This window comes from Hylobates moloch, unplaced genomic scaffold, assembly GCF_009828535.3.
Source record: "Hylobates moloch isolate HMO894 unplaced genomic scaffold, HMol_V3 SCAFFOLD_13, whole genome shotgun sequence".
NCBI classification, from domain to species: domain Eukaryota; kingdom Metazoa; phylum Chordata; class Mammalia; order Primates; family Hylobatidae; genus Hylobates; species Hylobates moloch.
Window position 1 is genome coordinate 36,376,578 of NW_026652288.1, and position 22,314 is coordinate 36,398,891.

A 22,314-nucleotide genomic window follows, 5' to 3' on the forward strand; every position below is an offset into this window, starting at 1 on the left:
TATTATTATACTTTAGGTTTTAGGGTACATGTGCACAATGTGCAGGTCTGTTACATATGTATCCATGTGCCATGTTCATGTACCCTAAAACTTAAAGTATAATAATAATAATAAAGAAAATTGAGGCCAGGCGCGGTGGCTCACGCTTGTAATCCCAGCACTTTGGGAGGCCGAGGCGGGTGGATCATGAGGTCAGGAGATCGAGACCACGGTGAAACCCCGTCTCTACTAAAAATACAAAAAAAGTTAGCCGGGCGTGGTGGCGGGCGCCTGTAGTCCCAGCTACTCGGAGAGGCTGAGGCAGGAGAATGGCGTGAACCCGGGAGGCGGAGCTTGCAGTGAGCCGAGATTGCGCCACTGCACTCCAGCCTGGGCGACAGAGCAAGGCTCCGTCTCAAAAAAAAAAAAAAAAAAAGAAAATTGAAACAATAATAATGTACCACTACCCACCTATTAGAATGGCTAAAATCCAAAACTGACAACACCAAATGCTGACAAGGAGACGGCTCAATAGAAACTGTCATTTATTGATGGTGGGAATGCAAAATGGCACAGCTACTTTGGAAGATGAACTGGCGGTTTCTTGCTAAGCTAAACATATTCTTACCATGTGCTACAGCAATCATGCTCTTCGGTATTAACCCAAATGAGTTGCAAACATATAGCCACACAAAAACTTCTGCACAGATGTTTACAGCAGCTTTGTTCATAATTTCCAAATCTTGTAAGCAACCAAGATGTTCGTCAACAAGTGAATAAATAAAAGAACTGTGGCGTGTCCATACAATGAAATATGGCAGGGCATGATGGCTCATGCCTGTAATTATAGCACTATGGGAGGCCGAGGCAGGCGGGTCACTTGAGGTCAGGAATTCGAGACCAGCCTGGCCAACGTGGAGAAACCCCATCTCTCCAAAAATAACAAAAATTAGCCAGGCACGGTGGTATGTGCCTGCAGTTCCAACTACTTGGGAGGCTGAGGTGGGAGAATTGCTTGAACCCATGAGATGGAGGTTGCAGTGAGCTGAGATGGAGCCACTGCACTCCAGCCTGGGTGACACAGTGAGATTTTGTCTCAAAAAAAGCAAAAAAAAAAAAAAAAAAAAGAGAAGAAGAAATATGATTTGGCAATGAAAAGAAATCAGGCCACAGAAAGACATGGAAGAACCTGAAATGTATGTAGCTAAGTGAAAGAAGCCAGTCTGAAAAGGCCACATACTATATGATTCCAACTATATGACATTCTGAAGAACTCAAACTGTGAAGACAGTACAAAAACAGTAGTTGCCAGGAGTTTAGGGAGGAGGGAGGATTAGTAGGTGCAGCACTTGGGCTTTTTAGGGCAGAGAAACTATTTTGTATGATACCGAAATGGTGCATGATATTATGCCTTTTTCAAAACCCATAGAACTGTACACAGAAAAAACAAACCCTAATTTAAACTACAGATTTTGGTTCATAATAGTATATCAATATTGGTTAATCATTGTAACAAAAGTACCATACTTATACAAGATGTAAAGGGGAAAAGGAAGCCTATAGGAACTTTTGTGCTTTCTGCTCAATTTTCTTTTGTAAACCTAAAACTGTTCTAAAAATAAGATATATTAACTGAAAAGTAATAAATCAATATAATCCACTACATTATGAAGCTAAAGAAAAAAATTGTATAGCCACATAAATAGAGGCAGAAAAAACCATTTGGTGACATTCAACACCTGTTTGTATAAAAACTCTCAACAAATTAGGAGAGGGGCCATCTCCTCAGCTTTAAAAGGACTTTCAATAAAAACCACTAGCTAGGCTGAACATGGTGACTCATGCCTGTAATCCCAGCACTTTGGGAGGCCAGGGTGGGTGAATCACCTGACGTCAGGAATTCGAGACCAGCCTGGCCAACACGGTGAAACCCCATCTCTACTAAAAATACAAAAATTAGCCAGGCATACTGGCTGGTGCCTTTATCCCAGCTACTCAGGAGGCTGAGAAAGGAGAATTGCTTGAACCCCGGAGGCAGAGTTTGCAGTGAGCCGAGATTGTGCCACTGCACTCCAGACTGGGCAACAGAGTGAGACTCTGTCTCACAAAAACAAACAAACAAACAAATAAAAAAACCAATAGTTAACATTATATTTAACTGTGAATGACTGAATGCTTTTCTCCTGTAATTAGGAACAAGCAAGGATGTCTGTTCCTACCACTTTTGTTCAACATAGAACTAGTAGTTCTAGCCAGCACAATAAGCCAAGAAAAGGAAATAAAAGATATTCATATTGGAAAGGAAAAAATAAAACTATCCCTACTTGCAGATGACATGATACTCTGTGTAGAAAAATCCCAAGGAACCTACCAAAGAAATCCTTCTAGAGCTAATAAGTGAGTTCAGCAAAATCACTAAACTATCACTGTAAAAATCATTTTTTAGGCCAGGCATGGTGGCTCACACCTGTAATCCCAGCACTTTGGGATGCTGAGGCAGGCAGATCACAAGGTCAGGAGTTCAAGACCAGCCCAGCCAACATGGTGAAACCTCGTCTCTACTAAAAATACAAAAATTAGCCTGGCGTGGTGGTGTGCACCTGTAATCCCAGCTACTCGGGAGGCTGAGGCAGGAGAAGTGCTTGAACCTGGGAGGCGGAGGTTGCAGTGAGCAGAGATTGTGCCACTGCACTCCAGCCTGGGCAACAGAGCAAGACTGCATCTTGGAGAAAACAAATCATTTTTTAATTTCATATACTAGCAATGAGTCCTAGGTAATCAAAATTTAAAACACAATACCATTTACAGTTACTCACAAAATTAAATACTTAATAGTTAACAGCACTTGCACAGGACTTGTATGCTAAAAACTATAAAATGTTGAAAAAGTTAATTAATATGTAAATAAATGGAGAGACCATGTTCATGAATTGGAAGATTCAATATAATAAAGAAGCCAGCTCTCCCCAAACTGGCCTACAGGTTTAACACAATAAAATCCCAGAAAGATTTTTTGTGGAATTATACAAGCTAATTTGAAAATATATCTGGAAAGACAAAAAAAAGAAAAATGAAAAAAACTAGAATAACCAAAGCAATAATTTTTCATTTTGAATAATTTTGAATTATTTCAAAAACAATAATTTTTGAAAAAGGATAAAATGGGAAGAATCACTGTTTCTGATTTATTCTTGTGCAGTTCAGCAAGAGCTTTAAATAGAGATAAATTTGCAGCCTTACATTTTCATACTGAAAAATAGAAATGTTTGAAAATTAATACACTAAATGTTCATCTTTAGAAATTATAAAAAGAGGCCAGGCACGGTGGCTCATGCCTATAATCCCAGCATTTTGGGAGGCCGAGGCGGGCAGATCATGAGGTCAGGAGATCACGACCATCCTGGCCAACACTGTGAAACCCCATCTCTACTAAAAAATACAAAATGTTAGCCGGGCGTGGTGGCTGGCCCCCGTAGTCACAGCTACTCGGGAGGCTGAGGCAGCAGAATGACGTGAACCTGGGAGACAGAGCTTGCAGTGAGCCAAGATCATGCCACTGCACTCCAGCCTGGGTGACAGGGTGAGACTCTGTCTCAAAAAAAAAAAAAAAAAAGAAAGAACAACACAAAAAATCCAAAGATAGTGCAAGAAAGAAGACAGTAAGTTTGTGGCAAGACAAAGGGCCTTGGACCAGAACAGTTAATTGCAGAAATTTGACTAGGAAAAGTCAGGGTTAGTTTAACAATGTTTGTTTTTGCAGATTTGCCTCAGCCTTGGCTCCCTGTTTATGATGACGAGAACATTTCTTTCCTCCTAGTACAGAGAAGCCACTTCTCACATGGGACTTTCATCTCCTGCTTCCAAGAAGAAAAAGGAAGGCCAGAGTGCCCTTTTTGCATTTGCTATTTTTCAATAGCCTTTATGTAAAATTACATAAACTTAGATGTTTAGCTGAGGAGATTTCCAGGAAAAAGGTTAAAGGTTTATTTTGTTGTTGTTTTTCTCTTTTTTTTTTTTTTTAGACAGAGTCTCACTCTGTCGCGAAGGCTGGAGTGCAGTGGCATGATCTTGGCTCACTGCAACCTCTGCCTTCTGGGTTCAAGCAATTCTCCTGCCTCAGCCTCCCGAGTAGCTGGGATTACAGGCACCTGCCACCACATCTGGCTAATTTTTGTATTTTTAGTAGAGACGGGGTTTCGCCATATTGACCAGCTTGGTCTTGAACTACTGACCTGAAGTGATACACCTGCCTTGGCCTCCCAAAGTGTTGGGATTACAGGCATGAGCCACTGCACCCAGCCTCAGCCTGGTTACATCTTGCTGCTTACAGTAAAATGCAAGAGGAGAGAGAGAAACTGAGGAAAGAGCTGATAAACAAAAAGGAGCCAGTACTTGATAACAAAACATGTTAACATGGCCAGGCATGGTGGCTTATGTCTATAATCCCAGCAATTTGGGAGGCCAAGGCAGGAGGATCCCTTGAGCCCGGGAGTTCAAGACCACCCTGGGCAACATAGTGAGACCTCATCTCTTACTTTTTTTTTTTTTTTGAAATGCTAATATTCAGTCCAGTGGAGGTGGAGCAATATGGCCAAATAGAAGCCTCCACCAATCATCCTCCCTGCATGAACACAAAATTGAACAACTATCCACACAAAAACGCACCATCATAAGAACCAAAAATCAGGTGAATGATCACAGTACATGGTTTTAACATTCTATCACTGAAAGATGCACTGAAGAATATAGGAAAGACAATCTTGAATGGCCAGTACCACCTCTCCTTCATCCCCCAGCAACAGCAACATGGTGCAAAGAATGAATCCGTGTTTTGGGGGAAGCAGAATACAGTGATTGTGCGACTTTGCATTGGAACTCAGTGCTGCCCTGTCACGGTGGAAAGCAGCACCAGGGAGAACTCAGCCAGCACCCATGGGCAGTGCATTTAGACCAGACATAGCCAGAGGGGAATCACCCATCCTGGCAATCAGAACCTGCCTTCTAGCAAGTGTCAACACCGTGGGCTAAAGTGCTCTGGGGTTCTAAATGAACTTGAAAGGCAATCTAGGGCACAAGGACTGCAATTCCTGGGAAAATGCCTGTGCTGGGCTGCGCTTGGAGCCTAGTATACTTGGGGGACATGCAACCTAGTGAAACACCAGCGGGACAGCCAAGAAAGTGTTTGCACCACTGCTCCCCCAACCCTAGGCAACACAACTCATGGCTCCCAGGAGAGACTCCTTCCTTCCACTTGAGGAGAACAGAGGAAAGAGCACTTTGTCTTGCTACTTGAACACTAGCTCAGCTACAGTAGGGTAAGGCACCAGGCAGAGTCCTGAAGCCCCATTCCGGGCCCTAGCTCCTGGATAACATTTCTAGACACACCTTGGTCAGAAGGGAACCTGTTGCCTTGAAGGGAAGGGCTCAGTTTTGGCAGGATTCATCAGCTACTGAATAAAGAGTTCCTGGGGCTCTGAAAAATTGGCAGCAACACCCTGGCAGTACTCACCATGGGTGTTCAGTGAGAATCAGAGATGCACTGGTTTTAGGTGTAACCCGGCACATTCCCAGCTACGGTGACTATGCGGAGAGACTCCTCTGCTTAAGAAGGGAAGAGGAAAGAGTAAAGGGTACTTTGTCTTGCAGCTTAGGTACCAGTGTGGCCACAGTGGGGTAGAGGCTCCAATCAGATGCTTGGAGTTTCTGATTTCAGGCCTTGACTCTTGGACAATATTTCTGGGCTTGCACTAGGCCAGATGGAAGCCCACTACCCTAAAGGGAAAGTCCTAAGCCTGGAAGCATTTGCCACAAGCTGACCAAAGAGCCCTTATTCCTTGTGTGAATATCAGTGGTAGTCAGGCAGTACTCTCTATGGGCCTGCGGCAGTGGTGGCCATAGGTAGAGACTTCTCTGTTTACAGAAAGAGGAGGGAAGAGTGGGAGGGACTTTGTCTTGTGGCTTAGGTGCCAGCTCAGTTGCAATAGACAAGAGCACCAGGTAGATTGCTAAGGTCCTGGCTCCTGGACAGCATCTCTCTTCCTGCCTGGGGCCTGGAGGAACTCACCACCCCAAAGGGAAGAACAAAAACCTGGCTGGCTTCACCACCTGATGGTTGCAGAGCCCTAGGACCTTGAGTGAACAAGGGCAGTGTCCAGACAGCCATTACAGTGGGCCCAGTGCTGTTGGCTTCAGGTTTGACCCAGCATGGTCCCAGTGAAAGTGGCCACAAGGGTGCTGATGTCACCCCTCCCCCAAGTTCCAGGCAGCAGAGGGGAGAGAGAGAGGAAGACTGTTTGTTTGGGAGGAAGTAACAGAACAGAAGAGAACAAGAATCTCTAACTGATAATTCAGGGAATTCTTCCAATTCTTATCCAAGACCACCAAGGCAGTACGTCTACAAGACTGCAAAAGCTACAATGTTACTGGGCTTGGGGTGCCACCTAAGGAAGATGTGGCTACAGTGACAAAAAATTTAGATAACAACATCTAAGTCCCTTCAAATACCTGGAAAGCCTTCCCAAGAAGGACAAGTACAAATAAGCTTAGACTGTAAAGATTACAATAAATACCTAACTCTTCAATGCCCAGATACAAACAAACATGTACAAGCATCAAGAACATCCAAGAAAACGTGACCTAAAAAATGAACTAAATTAAGCACCAGAGACCAATCCTGGAGAAACAGAGATGTGTGACCTTTCAGACAGAGAATTCAAAATGGCTGTTTTGAGGAAACTCAAAATTCAAGATAACACAGAGAAGGAATTCAGAATCCTACCAGTCAAATTTAACAGGATTGAAGTAATTAAAGAGAATCAAACAGAAATTCTGGGGCTGAAAAATGCTATTGGCATATTGAAGAATGCATCAGAGTCTTTTAACAGCAGAATTGATCAAGCAGAAGAAAGAATTGGTAAGCTTGAAGACAAGCTTTTGAAAATACACAGTCAGGGAGACAAAAAAATAAATAAATAAAACAATGAAGCCTGCCTACAGGATCTAGAAAATAGCCTCAGAAGGATAAGTCTAAGAGTTAGTGGCCTTAAAAATGACATAGAGAAAAAGATAGGAGTAAAAAGCTTATTCAAATGTATAATAACAGAGAAATTCCCAAACCTAGAGAAAGATATCAATATTCAAGTGCAAGAAAGCTAGAGAACGCAAAGCACATAACCCAAAGAAGGCATTTAATAATCAGACTCGCAAAGGTCAAGAATAAAGAAAGGTTCCTAAAAGCAGCAAAAGAAAAGAAACAAATAATATAAAATGGAACTCCATTATGTCTGGCAGCAGGCTTTTCAGTGGAAACCTTACAGGCCAGAAGAGAGTGGCAGGATATATTTAAGGGGCTGAAGTAAAAAAGCTTTTACCCTAGAATAGTATATCTGGAGAAAAAATCCTTCAAACATGAGACAGAAATAAAGACTTTCCCAGACAAACAAAAGCTGAAGGATAGGAACATCAGAGCTGCCCTACAAGAAATGCTAAAGGGTACTTCAATCAGAAAGAAAAAGATGTCCATGAACCATAAGAAACCCTGCAAAGGTACAAAACTCACTGGTAATAGTAAGTACACAGAAAAACACAGAATATTATAACACTGTAACTATGGTGTGTAAGCTACTCTTACCTTAAGTAGAAAGACTAAATGATTAACCAATCAAAAAATGATAATAACTACAACTTTTCAAGACTTAACAAAATAAAATATAAATAGTAACAGCAAAAGTTTAAAAGTTGGGGGATGAAGTTAAGGAATAGAGACTTTATTAGCTTTCTTTTTGCTTGCTTGTTTGTTTATGCAAACAGTGTTACATTATTATCAGCTTAAAATAATAGGTTAGCCGGGCGCGGTGGCTCACGCCTGTAATCCCAGCACTTTGGGAGGCCGAGGTGGGAGGATCACGAGGTCAGGAGATCGAGACCATCTGACTAACACGGTGAAACCCCGTCTCTACAAAAAATACAAAAAAAAAAATAATAATAATAATAATAATAGGTTATAAGATAGTATTTACAAGCTCCATGATAATCTCAAAATAAAAAACATACAACAGATAGACCAAAAAATTAAGCAAGAAACTAAATCATCTCACCAGAGAAAATCACCTTCACTAAAAGGAAGACAGGAAGGAAATAAAGAAGAAAGAGAAGACCCGAAAACAACAAAATAGCAAGATTAAGTTCTTACTTATGAATAATAACATTGAATGTAAATGGACTAAATGTTTAAATCCTATCTGTGATATTAACTGAAATCTGACCAGAGCCTGTGATGTAAGATACAAATACAACCTGCTCCACTCCTAAAAATAACAACAAAGTAATAATACTAATAACTAGCAACCCTGGTGAGTACTTATGTAGCAGGTTTTGGAGTTCTAGCCTAGTTTTGCCAAAACTCCTTATTTAATCCTAGGCCCCTGTCTCAGCCTCCTGAGTAGCTGGGACTACAGGTGCACACCACCACACATGGCTAATTTTTGTATTTTTTAGTAGAGACAGGGTTTCACCACATTGGTCAGGCTGGTCTTGAACTCCTGACCTTAGGTGGTCCACCCACCTCAGCCTCCCAAAGTGCTGGGATTACAGGCATGAGCCATCATGCCCAGCCCAAGTTTTGTTTTTTTTGTTTGTTTGTTTTGAGACAAGGTCTTGCTCTGTCACCCAGGCTGGAAGGCAGTGGTGTGATCATAGCTCACTATAGCCAGGACCTCTTGGGCTCGAGCGATCCTTCCATCTCAGCCTCCCAAGTAGCTGGGACCACAGGCATGCACCACAATGCCCGGCTAATTTTTTCAATCTTTTGTAGAGACAGGGTCTCACTATGTTGCCCAGGTTGGTCTCAGACTCCTGGGCTCAAGCAATTCTCCTGCCTTTGCAGTGAGATAATTTAGGAATCAGAGAGACTGAGGGGTTGAGGAGGATTTCTGATTATTATTTAGGTGCACCAGCCCAGTCAGACCAACATCCAAAAAGACTGAGCCCCGAACAAAGAGTCCGGTTACCTTTTAAGCATTTCGTGGGGCAGGAGGAGATCTGTGCAGGGGGAAGAATACAACTAAGTGAGAAACAAAGACACTTATTCAATTGAGACATGCATTACATCATTTCTTACTTTTCAAGGAACAGCATGTTTTATGACTTGAGATTATCTGTCTAGTGACCTTGCAGCTGCACAGCTAAGAAACAGAGTCTTCACAATGCCTGGCAAAGGGAGAGATAAGGCTCACTAGCCACAGAAAAACAGGCAGTTAATTTTAAAGGACTCCAGCTCTTTCTCTTCTTCAAGGGGAATTCGGTTTTCTTACATAAGAAACTGAGTTTCTGCTTACAAAAAGAGCTCCAAAGGGAAAGAGCTGCTTACAGTGGCCTCAAATCATTGGCTGAATACAGAGCTGCCCAGGCTAAGGGAAAGACTCCACAAAGCTGAGGAGAAAATAGCTACTGAGAAAAGAATGACTACTGGCTGAGCAGCTGAGGGCTGAACATTCTTTTTTTTTTTTTTGAGACCAAGTCTCACTCTGTCGCCCAGGCTGGAGTGCAGCCGCATGATCTCAGCTCACCGCAACCTCTGCCTCCCGGGTTCAAGCAATTCTCCTGCCTCAGCTTCCCAAGTAGCTGGGACTACAGGTGCCTGCCACCACGCCCAGCTAATTTTTGGTATTTTGAGATCGCGCCACTGCACTCGAGCCTGGGTGACAGAGTGAGACTCCATCTCAAAAATAAATAAATAAATAAAAATAAAGCTGAAGGTTTCCTCATTACCAAGGTACCAAGGTAAGGTCCCAGAATCCTCCAACAGCCATGATACATCTTCCTCCGCAGCCTAGAATCTCCATGTTCATCCCAGACTTCCTCCCTCAGGACCTCCCAACAATACACATTTCCAAAGCCTCCTACAATAGAGGCCGCCAAACTCCCATGTACACCAAATACCCATGTCCTGACCTCAAAACCCTTTCCTAATGGACCCAAATGGCCCCCTACACAGTCTCCCTCAAGATAGAATTCGTGTGCAGGTGTCAGCCCCCTGTGATAGACAAGCAGAGGAAGAGCAGCAGTGGGTGTAAGAACAGGCGGATGTCCACCACATGTCCTAATTGTGTGGGCTTGGCCTCCAGGATATCATCTTCTTCCTGGACCCTTAATTTTCAAGAAAGGAATAAATATGGAGGATCAAGGGGGGAGCCATAAGGAGGACAAGGAAGATCTTAGGGACCTAGAAATAAAAACAGCAGCTTCAAGGTGTTGAGGTTCCCTGTGCCCGATGCTGTGCTGAGGAGAACTTTTCATGGAGTATGCGATGCAGTCTTCACAAATCTGTGATAAAGGTTCTATGATCATGCACATTTGACATGTGAGCAAACTGAGAGTCAGAACCATTAAGGTTCAATCACTGAAAGTACCTAGCACAGATGTGGTAGTCAGATGTGTTTGACTCTAGAAGCTATGCTTTTTTCTTTTTTCTTTTTTCTTTTATTTTTATTATTTTTTGAGACAGTCTCATTCTGTCACCCAGGCTGGAGTGCAGTGGCACAATCTTGGCTCACTGCAACCTCTGTCTCCTGGGTTCAAGTGACTCTCCTGCCTCAGCCTCCTGAGTAGCTAGGATTATAGGCACCTACCACCACACCTGGCTAACTTTTGCATTTTTAGTAGAGATGGGGGTTTCACCATGTTGACCAGGCTGGTCTTGAACTCGTGACCTCAAGCGATCCACCCACCTCAGCCTCCCAATGTACTGGAATTAGAGGCGTGAGCCACTGCACCCGGCCGAGGCTATGCTCTTAACTACACTTACTCCCCTTCCTGCCCTTTCCCCTCAATCTGCGGACAGGGTACTAAGACCAACTGGGAAGAAATTCAAACTGCAGGGCACTGCGTGTTTCATAATAAACCACAGATCTCAAGTTTCAAACATTTTCCAATATGTATTGGCAGCTTAGATGTCATTTATTGACTCTTCTACCAAGGACGGGTTGGGGGAAGGTAATAAGAAGCCCTAAAGCTGTGTCTGGTTTTGTAACAAGCATGTGAGTCCATAAAACCAAATGCCTGCATGAGACGGTAATTGTCCACGTGCTCTCCCCCTTGGAAAGAGGCTGAAACCTTTGATTCAGTGGTTCCTCAACATAAGGAATTTAGCAGCTGTTAAAACCACAGTCTCTAAATCAAAACTTGAGCTATTAAGATCACTGGGTGTGAAATCATGGCCTCTTGTTTTGTTGGTTGTTTGGGGTGGGTTTTTTATCTTTTTGAGACAGTGTCTTGCTCTGTCTCCCAGGCTGGAATGCAGTGGTGCAATCATAATTCACTGTAGCCTTGACCCCCTGGCTCAGGTAATCCTCCCACCTCAGCCTCCCAAGCGGCTGGGACCACAGGTGCATTCTCCCACACCCTAGTAGTAGAACATTTTTTAAGTGTTTTTGTATAGATGGTGTCTTGCTATATGGCCCAGGCTGGTATCCACTCCTGCCTCAGCCTCCCAGAGCAATCCTTACTCTCAGTTACGGTTCATGGAACTGTAAATTGGTACAGCTTCAGAGGAGAGTAATGTGAATGCTTTTGTCTAAATTACAAAAGAACATACTCTTGGATTCAGTTAACTCCACTTCTAGTAATGTCTCCTACGATGTACATGAAAGCGTGCAAAATCACCTAGATTCATCAAAGAACTGTTTACATAATGAAAAATGGGAAACCAAAATGCGCACCAAGATATTGGTTAAACAAATTATGATGTATTCATTTGATAGACTTGGTCCATCAGAACCCCAGCAGAAAAATATGAGTGCTTAATGGAGGGACTTTTTTTTTTTTTTTTTTGAGTCGAAGTCTCGCTGTGTCACCCAGGCTGGAGTGCAATGGCATGATCTCGGCTCACTGCAGACTTCGCCTCCCGGGTTCATGTCATTCTCCTGCCTCAGCCGCCCGAGTAGCTGGAACTACAGGCACCCGCCACCACGCCCGGCTAATTTTTTGAGTTTTTAATAGAGACGGGGTTTCACCATGTTAGCCAGGATGGTCTCGATCTCCTGACCTCGTCATCCACCCGCCTCGGCTTCCAAAAGTGCTGGGATTACAGGTGTGAGCCACCGCACCTGGCCAATGGAGGGACTTTTTACAAAGTGGAGGGCAGTGTGAAAGAAACCTACAAGACGCTGAAGCACTCTATGGCTTACAATAAGGAGACGCCACCATCATCTCTAGGTGGAAAGGTGCAGTGAGAGGGAGTAGTTTCTGAAACCGAGACTGATTGTATAGGGGTAAAAGAGAGCCCCCAGCAGAGGGCATGGTTTCTGGCAGAGGAATACAACCACTGCTTTCACACAGCCAAGCAAAATAATCTGACATTGCTCTTCTCTCAAACTTCCATTGGCCAAACCCAAAGTTTTTTTAATGTAGAGGTGAAGGGACCATGGGTGGTATAGTTTATAGAGGCCACCCTTCTAGAAGACAGGTCATGGTGGAGAGTGGAGATGGTAGGGCAAATAGAATACCCAGCACAGTGGCCAGGAGCTCACGCCTGTAATCCCAACACTTTGGGAGGCTGAGGTGGGCAGATCATGAGACCAGGAATTCAAGACCAGCTTGGCCAACATGGCAAGACCCTGTCTCTACTAAAAATACAAAAAGTAGCCAGGCGTGGTGGCACACACCTGTAATCTCAGCTACTCAGGAGGCTGAGGCACGAGAATCACTTGAGCCCGGGAGGCAGAGGTCACAGTGAGCCAAGATTCCCTACTGCACTCCAGCCTGAAAGACAGAGTGAGACGGTCTTAAAAGAAAAAGAAAAAAAATTCCAACCCAACCTGACAGATACAGTGGATATAGTAAGTTATTATTTGTGTATTTGTGTATGGAATACCCTGGAAACTGGTAACATTAGTATCAACTTGGGAAGGGAAACTGGGTTGAAGAAATTTCACTTTCCATCATTTTGTATCTTTTGAATTTTGGATAGTGTCAACACATTACCTGCTCAAGGAGGAAAAAAGTTAAGAAATCAGGTGTAAAGGGAGTGTACCTCTGCTTCCAAATTTAAGCCAAGAGCCACTGTGAAAAGTAGTTTGGTGATTTCTAAAAAAACTTAAAATAGAACTACCATCTGGCCCAGCAATCTCATTATTGAGTATATACACAAAGGAATATAAATCATTCTACCATGAAGACACATGCACACCTTTGTTCACAGCAGCACTGTTCACAATAGCAAAGATGTGGAATCAACCTAAATGCCCATCAGTGGTAGACTGGATAAAGAAAATGTGGGCTGGGCATGGTGACTCACGCCTGTAATCCCAGCACTTTGGGAGGCCAAGGTGGGTGGATTACCTGAGGTCGGGAGTTTGAGACCAAGCCTGTCCAACATGGTGAAACCCCGTCTCTACTAAAAATACAAAAAAAGTAGCCAGGCATGGTAGCAGACACCTGTTTTCCGAGCTACTTGGGAGGCTCAGGCAGGAGAGTCACTTGAACCCAGGAGGCAGAAGTTGTGGTGAGCCGAGATCACACCAGTGCATTCCAGCCTGGGCAACAGAGCAAAGCTGTGTCTCAAAAAAAAAAAAGAAGAAAAGAGAAAGAAAAGAAAGAAAGGAAGGAAGGAAGGGAGAAAGAAAGAAAAAGAAAGAAAGAAAAGAAAGAAAGAAAAGAAAGAAAGAAAGAAAGAAAGAAAGAAAGAAAGAAAGAAAGAAAGAGGGAAAGAAAGGGAAAATGTGGTATATATACACCATGGAATACTACACAGCCATAAAAAGGAACAAGATAATGTCTTTTGCAGCAACATAGATGGAGCTGGAGGCCACTGTCCTAAGTGAACTAATGCAGGGACAGAAAACCAGACACCACAGGTTCTCACTTACAGGTGGGAGCTGAACATTGACTACACATTGACACAAAGAAGGGAACAATAGACAGCAGGGCCTACTTGAGGGTAAGATGGCAGGAGGGTGAGGACTGAAAAACTACCTATCGGGTGCTACGCTTATTACCTAGGTGATGAAGTAATGTGTACACCAAACCCTCACCATAGCCGAAGAGACTGGCGGCTAAATAAAGCAGTGGGTGAAGTGGTCCCTGGGTGACATGTTAGGTCTTTGTACATAATTTAAAATAATGGGGCATGATTAATTTTAAAAAAAAGAGGAGTGCAGGAAGAGTCAGAGAGAGGCAATGTGAGGATGAAAGCAGAGACGGGAGTGATGTGCTTTGAAGATGGAGGAAGGGGCTTCGCACCAAGGAATAAAGGGGCGACTAGAAGCTGAAAAGGCGAGGAAATGGATCCTCTTATCAAGGCTCCAGGAGGTACCAGCCCTGCTGACTCCTTGACTTTATCCCAGTGAAGCTGATTTTGGAATTCTCGCCCCCAGAAGTAAAATAATAGTTTGGGGTCTGTTTGTTTGTTTGTTTGTTTCTTTGTTTCTTTGTTTTTGAGACGGAGTCTCACTTTGTCACCCAGGCTGGAGTGCAGTGGTGCGATCTTGGCTCACTGCAAGCTCCGCCTCCCAGGTTCACGCCATTCTCCTGCCTCAGCCTCTCCGAGTAGCTGGGACTACAGGTGCCCGCCACCACGCCCGGCTAATTTTTTGTATTTTTAGTAGAGACGGGGTTTCACCGTGGCCTCCATCTCCTGACCTCGTGATCCGCCTGCCTCGGCCTCCCAAAGTGCTGGGATTACAAATGTGAGCCACCGCGCCTGGCTGTTTGTTTGTTTGTTTGTTTGTTTGAAATGAAGTTTCACTCTTGTTGCCCAGGCTGGAGTGCAGTGGTATGGTCTTGGCTCACTGCGGCCTTGACCTCCTGAGCTCAACTGATTCTCCCACCTTAGCTTCTCAAGTAGCTGGGATTACAGGCATGTGCCACCACATTCAACTCATTCTTTTAACTTTTTATAGAGAGGGAGTCTTGCTATGTTGCCCAGGCTAGTCTCAAACTCCTGGGCTCAAGCAATCCTCCTCCCTCAGCCTCCCAATATATTCTGGGATTACAGGTGTGACCCACCACACCCAGCCTACATTACCTTTTCTTACTCAGTCCCTCCTGCCTCTCTCTAAAAAGGATCCCTGTGATTACATTAGGCCCAGCCAGATAGTCTAGAGTAAACTTTTCATCTCAAAATCCTCAACTTATTCCCATCGGCAAAGTCCTTTTTACCATGTAAGGTAACAAATTCACAAGTTGTACGGATAAGGACCTGGACATCTTTGGGGGGCCATAACAACCTACCACAACACCATGATCTGTAACAGCCTTGCAATGGGTCAGGCCCTTCACTGACTCCCAGTCACACACTCACTGACTCCTTATAGTAGCCCCATGATGAGAGGAGTGCCATCAGGCCCATTTTACAGATGAGAAGACTGAGGCTCGGAGAAAGGAAGTCAGTTTGCCCACGTCACACCAAGACTAAGAGACCAACGAGGATTCAAACCGCGTCCATCTAACTCCAGACCTGGTGCTCTGGGCTGTGCTATTGTGTCCTGGGTGCTGTGTTGAAATGTGTTGTTTTGGCCGGGCATGGTGGCTCACACCTGTAATCCTAGCACTTTGGGAGGCCAAGGTGGTGGATCACTTGAGCTCAGGAATTCGAAACCGGCCTGGGCAACATGGCGAAACCCTGTCTCTACAAAAAATACAAAAACTGGGCCGGGCGCGGTGGCTCATGCCTGTAATCTTAGCACTTTGGGAAGACAGGGTGGGCGGATCACTTGAGGTCAGGAGTTCAAGACCAGTCTGGACAACATGGTGAAACCCCATCTCTACCAAAAATACAAAAAAATTAGCCTGGTGTGGTCTCAGCTCCTTGGGAGGCTGAGGCAGGAGAATCGCTTGAACCTGAGAGGCAGACACTGCAGTGAACCGAGATCGTGCCACTGCACTCCAGCATGGGCGACAGAGCGAGATTTCATCTCGAAAAAAGGAAAGAAAGAAATGTGTTGTTCGGTATTTACTATGGTCTGTTCAGCTGTTGGACGGCCAGATGCTACGTGTTGTGTTGAGATATTTCTGGGTGAGATTGTAGAGTTGTCAGGGACTGCATGTGGTTTTGCGTTGTGTCATCTGCTGGCTGCCAACGTTGTTGCATTGCTGCATAGTGTGTCCTTTGTTCTGCTGCCTTGACTGTATGTGTTGTGATGTCACATTGTGTGCTCTGTGCTGTCTGCTGGGTGGCTGTGTACTAGGGTGTGTTATGTGGCAGGATTATGTAGCTGTATGCTGACATTATGTGTTGGTGTGTGGTTGCCGTGTGTTGGGATATTTCTGGGCTGGCTGTTAGGTCACTGCGTGTCGTGTGTTGGCATGTACTGTGATCGTATTTGCTGGGTGTTCTGTTGCCCTGTGTTGTTGTGTTCCTTGATGCCTGATGGTTGCCTTGTGCTATGTTGTGTGCTGTGTGTTGTGTTGCCAAGAATAGCCCGTTCTGTGGTTGGGTATTGTTGCTGTCGATGTGCTGCAGGAAGTTGTGGGTTCTGTGCTGTCTGTGGCATTGACAGATGCTTTTGGGGTGTTGTTAAGCAGCATGTTGTGACCATGTCCCTGTGTTTGCACTGCAAGACACGTTGCCATGGTTGAGTCGGATGTTGTGCGAATTAATGGTGTTGCTGCATGAGGTCTGGTGTGCTGCACATAGCGTCTTCCTGACCCATTCCATTCTTCACCCTCAGGCGAGCCCTGTGACCCTACGTTTGTACTGAGTCGCTCAGGGTCCAACATTATCTGTTCCGTGCTCTTCGGCAGCCGCTTCGACTATGACGATGAGCGTCTGCTCACCATTATCCGCCTTACCAATAACAACTTTCAAATCATGAGCAGCCCCCGGGGCGAGGTCAGCCAACTGAGTCCAGCAGGGATGGGCTGTGGGGTCCACAGGATCTAGGAATGCAGAGGAAACAGTGGGCGGGGAAAGGGCTGCGAATGGCCCGCCCAGGGCCCGCCCCCTCCCATCTGACCCCACCCAGAGTTACATGGCCACGCCCACTCCCCTCCCCTGAGCATTTATGGCCGCCATTCCCTCCTTCCCACTCCCCCTCAGCCCCAACCCCCATCCCGGCCTCTCCAGAACCTGGCTGCCCTTTGAGACCCTGTCCCTGCCTACCTAATCCACACTGCCCCCATTCGCCCCTGAACACCCTTCGTCCTCCTCCAAAACCCTCCCACTCTGTCTGGTCCCCAGTTGTACGACATCTTCCCGAGCCTCCTGGACTGGGTGTCCGGGCCGCACCAACGCATATTCCAGAACTTCAAGTGCCTGAGAGACCTTATCGCCCACAGCGTCCACGACCACCAGGCCTCGCTAGACCCCAGATCTCCCCGGGACTTCATCGACTGCTTCCTCACCAAGATGGCAGAGGTAATCCCTACCTGGAAATTCCACCTCTAGTCTGACCTGAAATTCTCCTGCTGCCCCTGCCTCAAACCCACAGGGACCCCAGATGGGGCAGGGTTGGGGGACCTTCTCCCTGGAGAAGCTGATGCATCTGGCCCAGCTGGGCTGGAGCCAGGAGCCACTGGCAGCCACCGCTAATTTACAGCTCATTAAGAAGTCATCAAAGGAGGTGGGGTGGGGTGGAAAGGGCAGTTGCTCAGGCTTGTAATCTCAGCACTTTGGGAGGCCGAGGCAGGAGGATTGCTTGAGTCCAGGAGTTCGAGACCAGCCTGGACAATATAGTAAGACCCAGTCTCTGCAACACATACATACACATATACACACACACACGCATACACACATACATACATACATACATACAAACATACATAAAACGTATTTTTTTAAAAAACAAGAAGTCATTCAAGCTCTATCCAAGAAGTTAATTGTAGGCCCTGCAGCTGAGATTTTCCCTGCCCTGCCCTTCTGCGTTCCCCAGCTCTCCCAGGGGAAGAAAGTTAAACCCAGCTGGGACTGAATGGGCCCCCAGCAGCAGTCGTACTGGTCTAGAGTGAAGGGGTCTCGATCCCTGGCTCACGTCCCCACCCCTCTACCACGGCAGGAGAAGGAGGAGCCGCTGAGCCACTTCCACGTGGATACCCTGCTGATGACCACACATAACCTGCTCTTTGGTGGCACCGAGACGGTGGGCACCACGCTGCGCCACGCCTTCCTGGCACTCATGAAGTACCTGAAAGTTCAAGATGAGGCCCACCCACACAGCAGCGCAGAGGTGCCCATGTGTTCAAGCCTCACCCCAGAGCAGGGAGCCACAGCCCCACCTCCAGCGCCCCCTCCCAGGTCTGATATAGCCTCCTGCTGGCACCAGGATTCCACAGCCAAACCCACAAACCCACACGGAGGCCGATCCCACCACATGGCCCACGAGGTCCACGCAGCCTGCCCGAATCCTGACCCAGATCCCACCCGCTTAATTGTTGGTTTTTTTGTCTTTGTTTTGTTTTTTGGAGACGGAGTCTCACTCTGTCACCCAGGCTGGAGTGCGGTGGCATGATCTCAGTTGGCTCACTGCAACTTCTGCCCCTTGAGTCCAAGGCATTCTCCTGCCTCAGCCTCCCAAGTAGCTGGGATTACAGGTGCACACCGCCACATCCAGCTAATTTTTGTATTTTTAGTAGAGACAGAGTTTCACCAAGTTGGCCAGGCTGCTCTCGAACTCCTGGCCTCAAGTGATCTACCCGCCTCGGCCTCCCAAAGTGCTGGGATTACAGGCGTAAGCCACTGCACCCAGCTCTGCTTAGTTTTTTGTTTTTGAGACAGACTCATTCTGTCGCCCAGGCTGGAGTACAGTGGCACAGTCACAGCTCACTGCAGCCCCAACCTGGGGCTCAAGCAATCTTCTCACCTCAGCCTTATCAATAGCTGAGAGTACAGACGTGCACCACCACACTCAATACACTCAGTTAATTTTTTATTTTTTGTACAGACAGAGCCTTGCTGTGTTGCCCTGGCTGGTCTCCTACTCCTGGGATCAAGCAATCCTCTCACTTCCGCCTCCCAAAGTGCTGGGGTTACAGGTGTGAGCCACTGCTCCCCACCTCCACCCGCTTAGTCTTGCTATGTGCCGACCGTGTCCACCACTGCATGCGTCCACATCCGGCTTCAGCGCCCAGCTAACAGTCCTCCCAGAACCCTGCCCCGGAGCCCCAGTCACGCACCTGCCAGGGAACCCTACCTCTCTCACACAGCCTGGCCCACACACACAGTTCTGTCTGCTACTCCACCTCCCCAAGCTCCACCTCTGGGTGTATCCCCTGCTCTGCCCCTGATCTCCAGCCCTCCCACACAGCCCACCCACTCAATCCACCGTCCATCGCATGGAGTCCCAAAACTAATCCCATCAGGTCCTGGATTCCAAGCCTTCCTGAAGCCCTGCCCACACAACCCCACGCCCAGGCCCTTGCACAAGCCAACCTTTTGCCCTCACTGACATACTTCCTCCCAAGCCCTGGCTAATTCTTTTTTTTCCCTCCTTTTTTTTGAGACAGAGTCTCACTCTGTCTCCCAGGCTGGAGTGCAGTGGCCCAGTCCCGCTCACTGCAACCTCCACCTCCCGGGTTCAAGCAATTCTGCTGCCTCAGCCTTCCGAGTAGCTGAGACCATAGGTGTGCGCCACCACGCCCAGCAAATTTTTTTATTTTGTTTTAGAGACAGGGTTTCACCGTGTTGCCCAGGCTGGTCTCTAAAGGGGGCCAGCCCCTCCACACCTGTAGGTATTTCTTGTCAGGCGGGACAAGAGACCAAGAAGAGAAATAAGACACAGAGACAAAGTAGAGCGAAAAAATAGTGGGCCCAGGGGACCGGCGCTTAGCATACGGAGGACCTGCACCGGCCTCAGTCTCTGAGTTCCCTCAGTATTTATTGATGACTATTTTCACTATCTCAGCAAGGGGAATGCGGCAGGAGGGTGGGGGTGATAGTGGGGAGAAGGTCAGCAGGAAAACATGTGAGCAAAGGAATCTGGGTTACTAATAATTTCAAGGGAAGGTACTGTGCCCGGATGTGTACGTAGGCCAGATTCATGTATCTCTCCACCCCAACATCTCAGTGTAGCAAAGAGTAACAGAGCAGCATTTGCCACCAGCATATCTCACCTCCAGCCACAGGGCAGTTTTCTCCTATCTCAGAAGAGAATGAATGTGTGATCGGGTTTTATACCGAGACATTCCATTACCAGGGACATGCAGGAGACGGAGGCCTTCCTCTTACCTCAATCGCAAGAGGGCTTCCTCTTTTACTAATCCTCCTCAGCACAGACCCTTTACAGGTGTTGTGCTGGGGGATGGTCAGGTCTTTCCCTACCCATGAGGCCATATCTCAGGCTGTCTCAGTGGGGAGAAACCTTGGACAATACCCAGGTTTTCTTTGGCAGAGGTCCCTGTGGCTTTCCGCAGTGCATTGTGCCCCTGGTTAATTGAGAACAGAGAATGGCAATGACTTTTACCAAGCATACTGCCTATAAATATATTGTTAACAAGGCACATCCTGCACAGCCCTAGATCCCTTAAGCCTTGATTCCATACAGCACATGTTTCTGTGAGCACAGGGTTGGGGCTAAAGTTACAGATTAACAGCATCTCAAGGCAAAACAATTTTCTTAGTACAGATCAAAATGAAATTTCTTATGTCTTCTTTTTCTACATAGACACAGTAACAGTCTGGTCTCTCTTTCTTTTCCCTACAGTCTCAAACTCCTGGGCTCAAGTGATTCGTCCGCCTCAGCCTCCCAAGTGCTGGGATTACAGGCATGAGCTGCCGCGCCCAGCCAGCTCTAGCTAATTCTCACATATGCCCCTAGACCCCTCCCCACATACACACACACCTCTTCCCAGCCTGGTTTGATACCCTCGACCCCGCTTCCCCCTTCCCCTCCAGCCCGCGTGCAGGAGGAGATCGACCTCATGGTGGGACACGTGCGGCTGCCAGCGCTGAAAGACCGCGCGGCCATGCCTTCCACAGACATGGTGATCCACGAGGTGCAGCGCTTTGCAGACGTCATCCCCATGAACTTGCCGCACCGCATCACTAGGGACACGGCCTTTCATGGCTTCCTGATACCCGAGGTGCACTAGGCCTGGCAAACAACATCAGGCAACCTAAGAGGAGGCATCGCAGGCTCTTGCAACTCGCGAGGAGTATCCCAGGCACTAGCCATCAACACCCCAGGCCTTAGCAACTGGCATGCCAAGCCCTAGCTACAGACATCTCAGACCCTTAAATCCAGAAGCTCAGGCCTTTCCCAGGACCCCATCTCATATCACACTGCACTAGACCGCTTCACCATGACAAATCCCCTTCCTAGAACCCCTCCCTGGAAGCCCTGGAGTCTGGAACTTCATCTTGAGGATCCCCTGGGCCTAAATGCTATTCTCAGAGACCCCTCCTTTTTCCCAGAAACCCCACATCTGCTCCCACAAAGGGTGGGGGTTTCCCACATCCCTGCCAAAGTCCCCAATAATACAGCATATAGCACCCATCACTTGGAACCCTAGACACCCACACATATTTCCTTGGCCCCCGATTGAGTCCTATACCCACCCGTTATCAAGTCCCTAGGACACCCACCCCAATAAAATGGAAACGAGTTTGGGAGCCTCCCAGCCCTCCTACACTGCTAACTCCACCTCCTCAGCCACACAGGGCACCAATATCATCACCCTCCTTAACACCGTCCACTACGACCCCAGCCAGATCCTGACGCCCCAGGAGTTCAACCTCGAGCATTTTTTGGATGCCAATCAGTCCTTCAAGAAGAGTCCAGCCTTCATGCCCTTCTCAGCTGGTGAGGGCAGGAATCAGAGGCTTTCTGGCCCAATTTCTACCTACATTCCTCATCCTAGTTCCACTTGCCAAATCCTCTCACTCCTTCCTTCCACCCATTCTCAGCTTTGGATGTACTGAGACATTCATTCCTCCTCTCAACTCTGCTCCTATAGGCAAGTAGTGACTAAAATCCTTGTGAAGCGAGGTGGGGAGGTTGATTAATAATTTAACTTGGGGCTGGGCAGGTTGACTCACACCTGTAATCCCAGCACTTTGAGAGGCTGGGGGGTGGGGGTGGATCACCTGAGGTGAGGAGTTCGAGACCAGCCTGACCAATATGGTGAAACCCGTCTCTACTTAAAGCACAAAAATTAGCCGGGTGTGGTGGTGGGCGCCCGTAGTCCCAGCTACTCCAGAGGAGAGACAGGAAAATCGCTTGAACCCCGGAGCCGGAGGTTGCAGTGAGCCAAGATTGCACCATTGTACTCCAGCCTCAGCGACAAAGCGAGACTGTCTCAAAAAAAAATAATGATAATAATTTAACAGCCAGGGGCAATTACTCATGCCTGTAATCCCAGCACTTTGGGAGATCTAGGCGGGCAGGTCACCTGAGGTCAGGAGTT

General features: G+C 46.8%; 2 protein-coding genes across 2 annotated transcripts in view; both read left to right on the forward strand.

Annotated features, from left to right (window-relative positions):
- Positions 1–17,260, forward strand: part of LOC116480658 (cytochrome P450 2A13) — a 33,203-nt gene extending 15,943 nt beyond the window's left edge. The window contains exon 10 of the mRNA XM_032172847.2: positions 17,156–17,260. The gene's annotated coding sequence lies outside the window, so the exon portion shown is untranslated. The remainder of the gene's footprint in view (positions 1–17,155) is intronic.
- Positions 9,958–18,398, forward strand: LOC116480037 (cytochrome P450 2F5-like; the record flags this gene model as incomplete). Its single annotated transcript, XM_058426175.1, has 4 exons — positions 9,958–10,048; positions 16,647–16,807; positions 17,108–17,332; positions 17,970–18,398. Coding segments are annotated over exons 1-4 (906 nt in total), but the record flags the coding sequence as incomplete, so codon positions are not given.
- Positions 18,399–22,314: the final 3,916 nt, after the last annotated feature.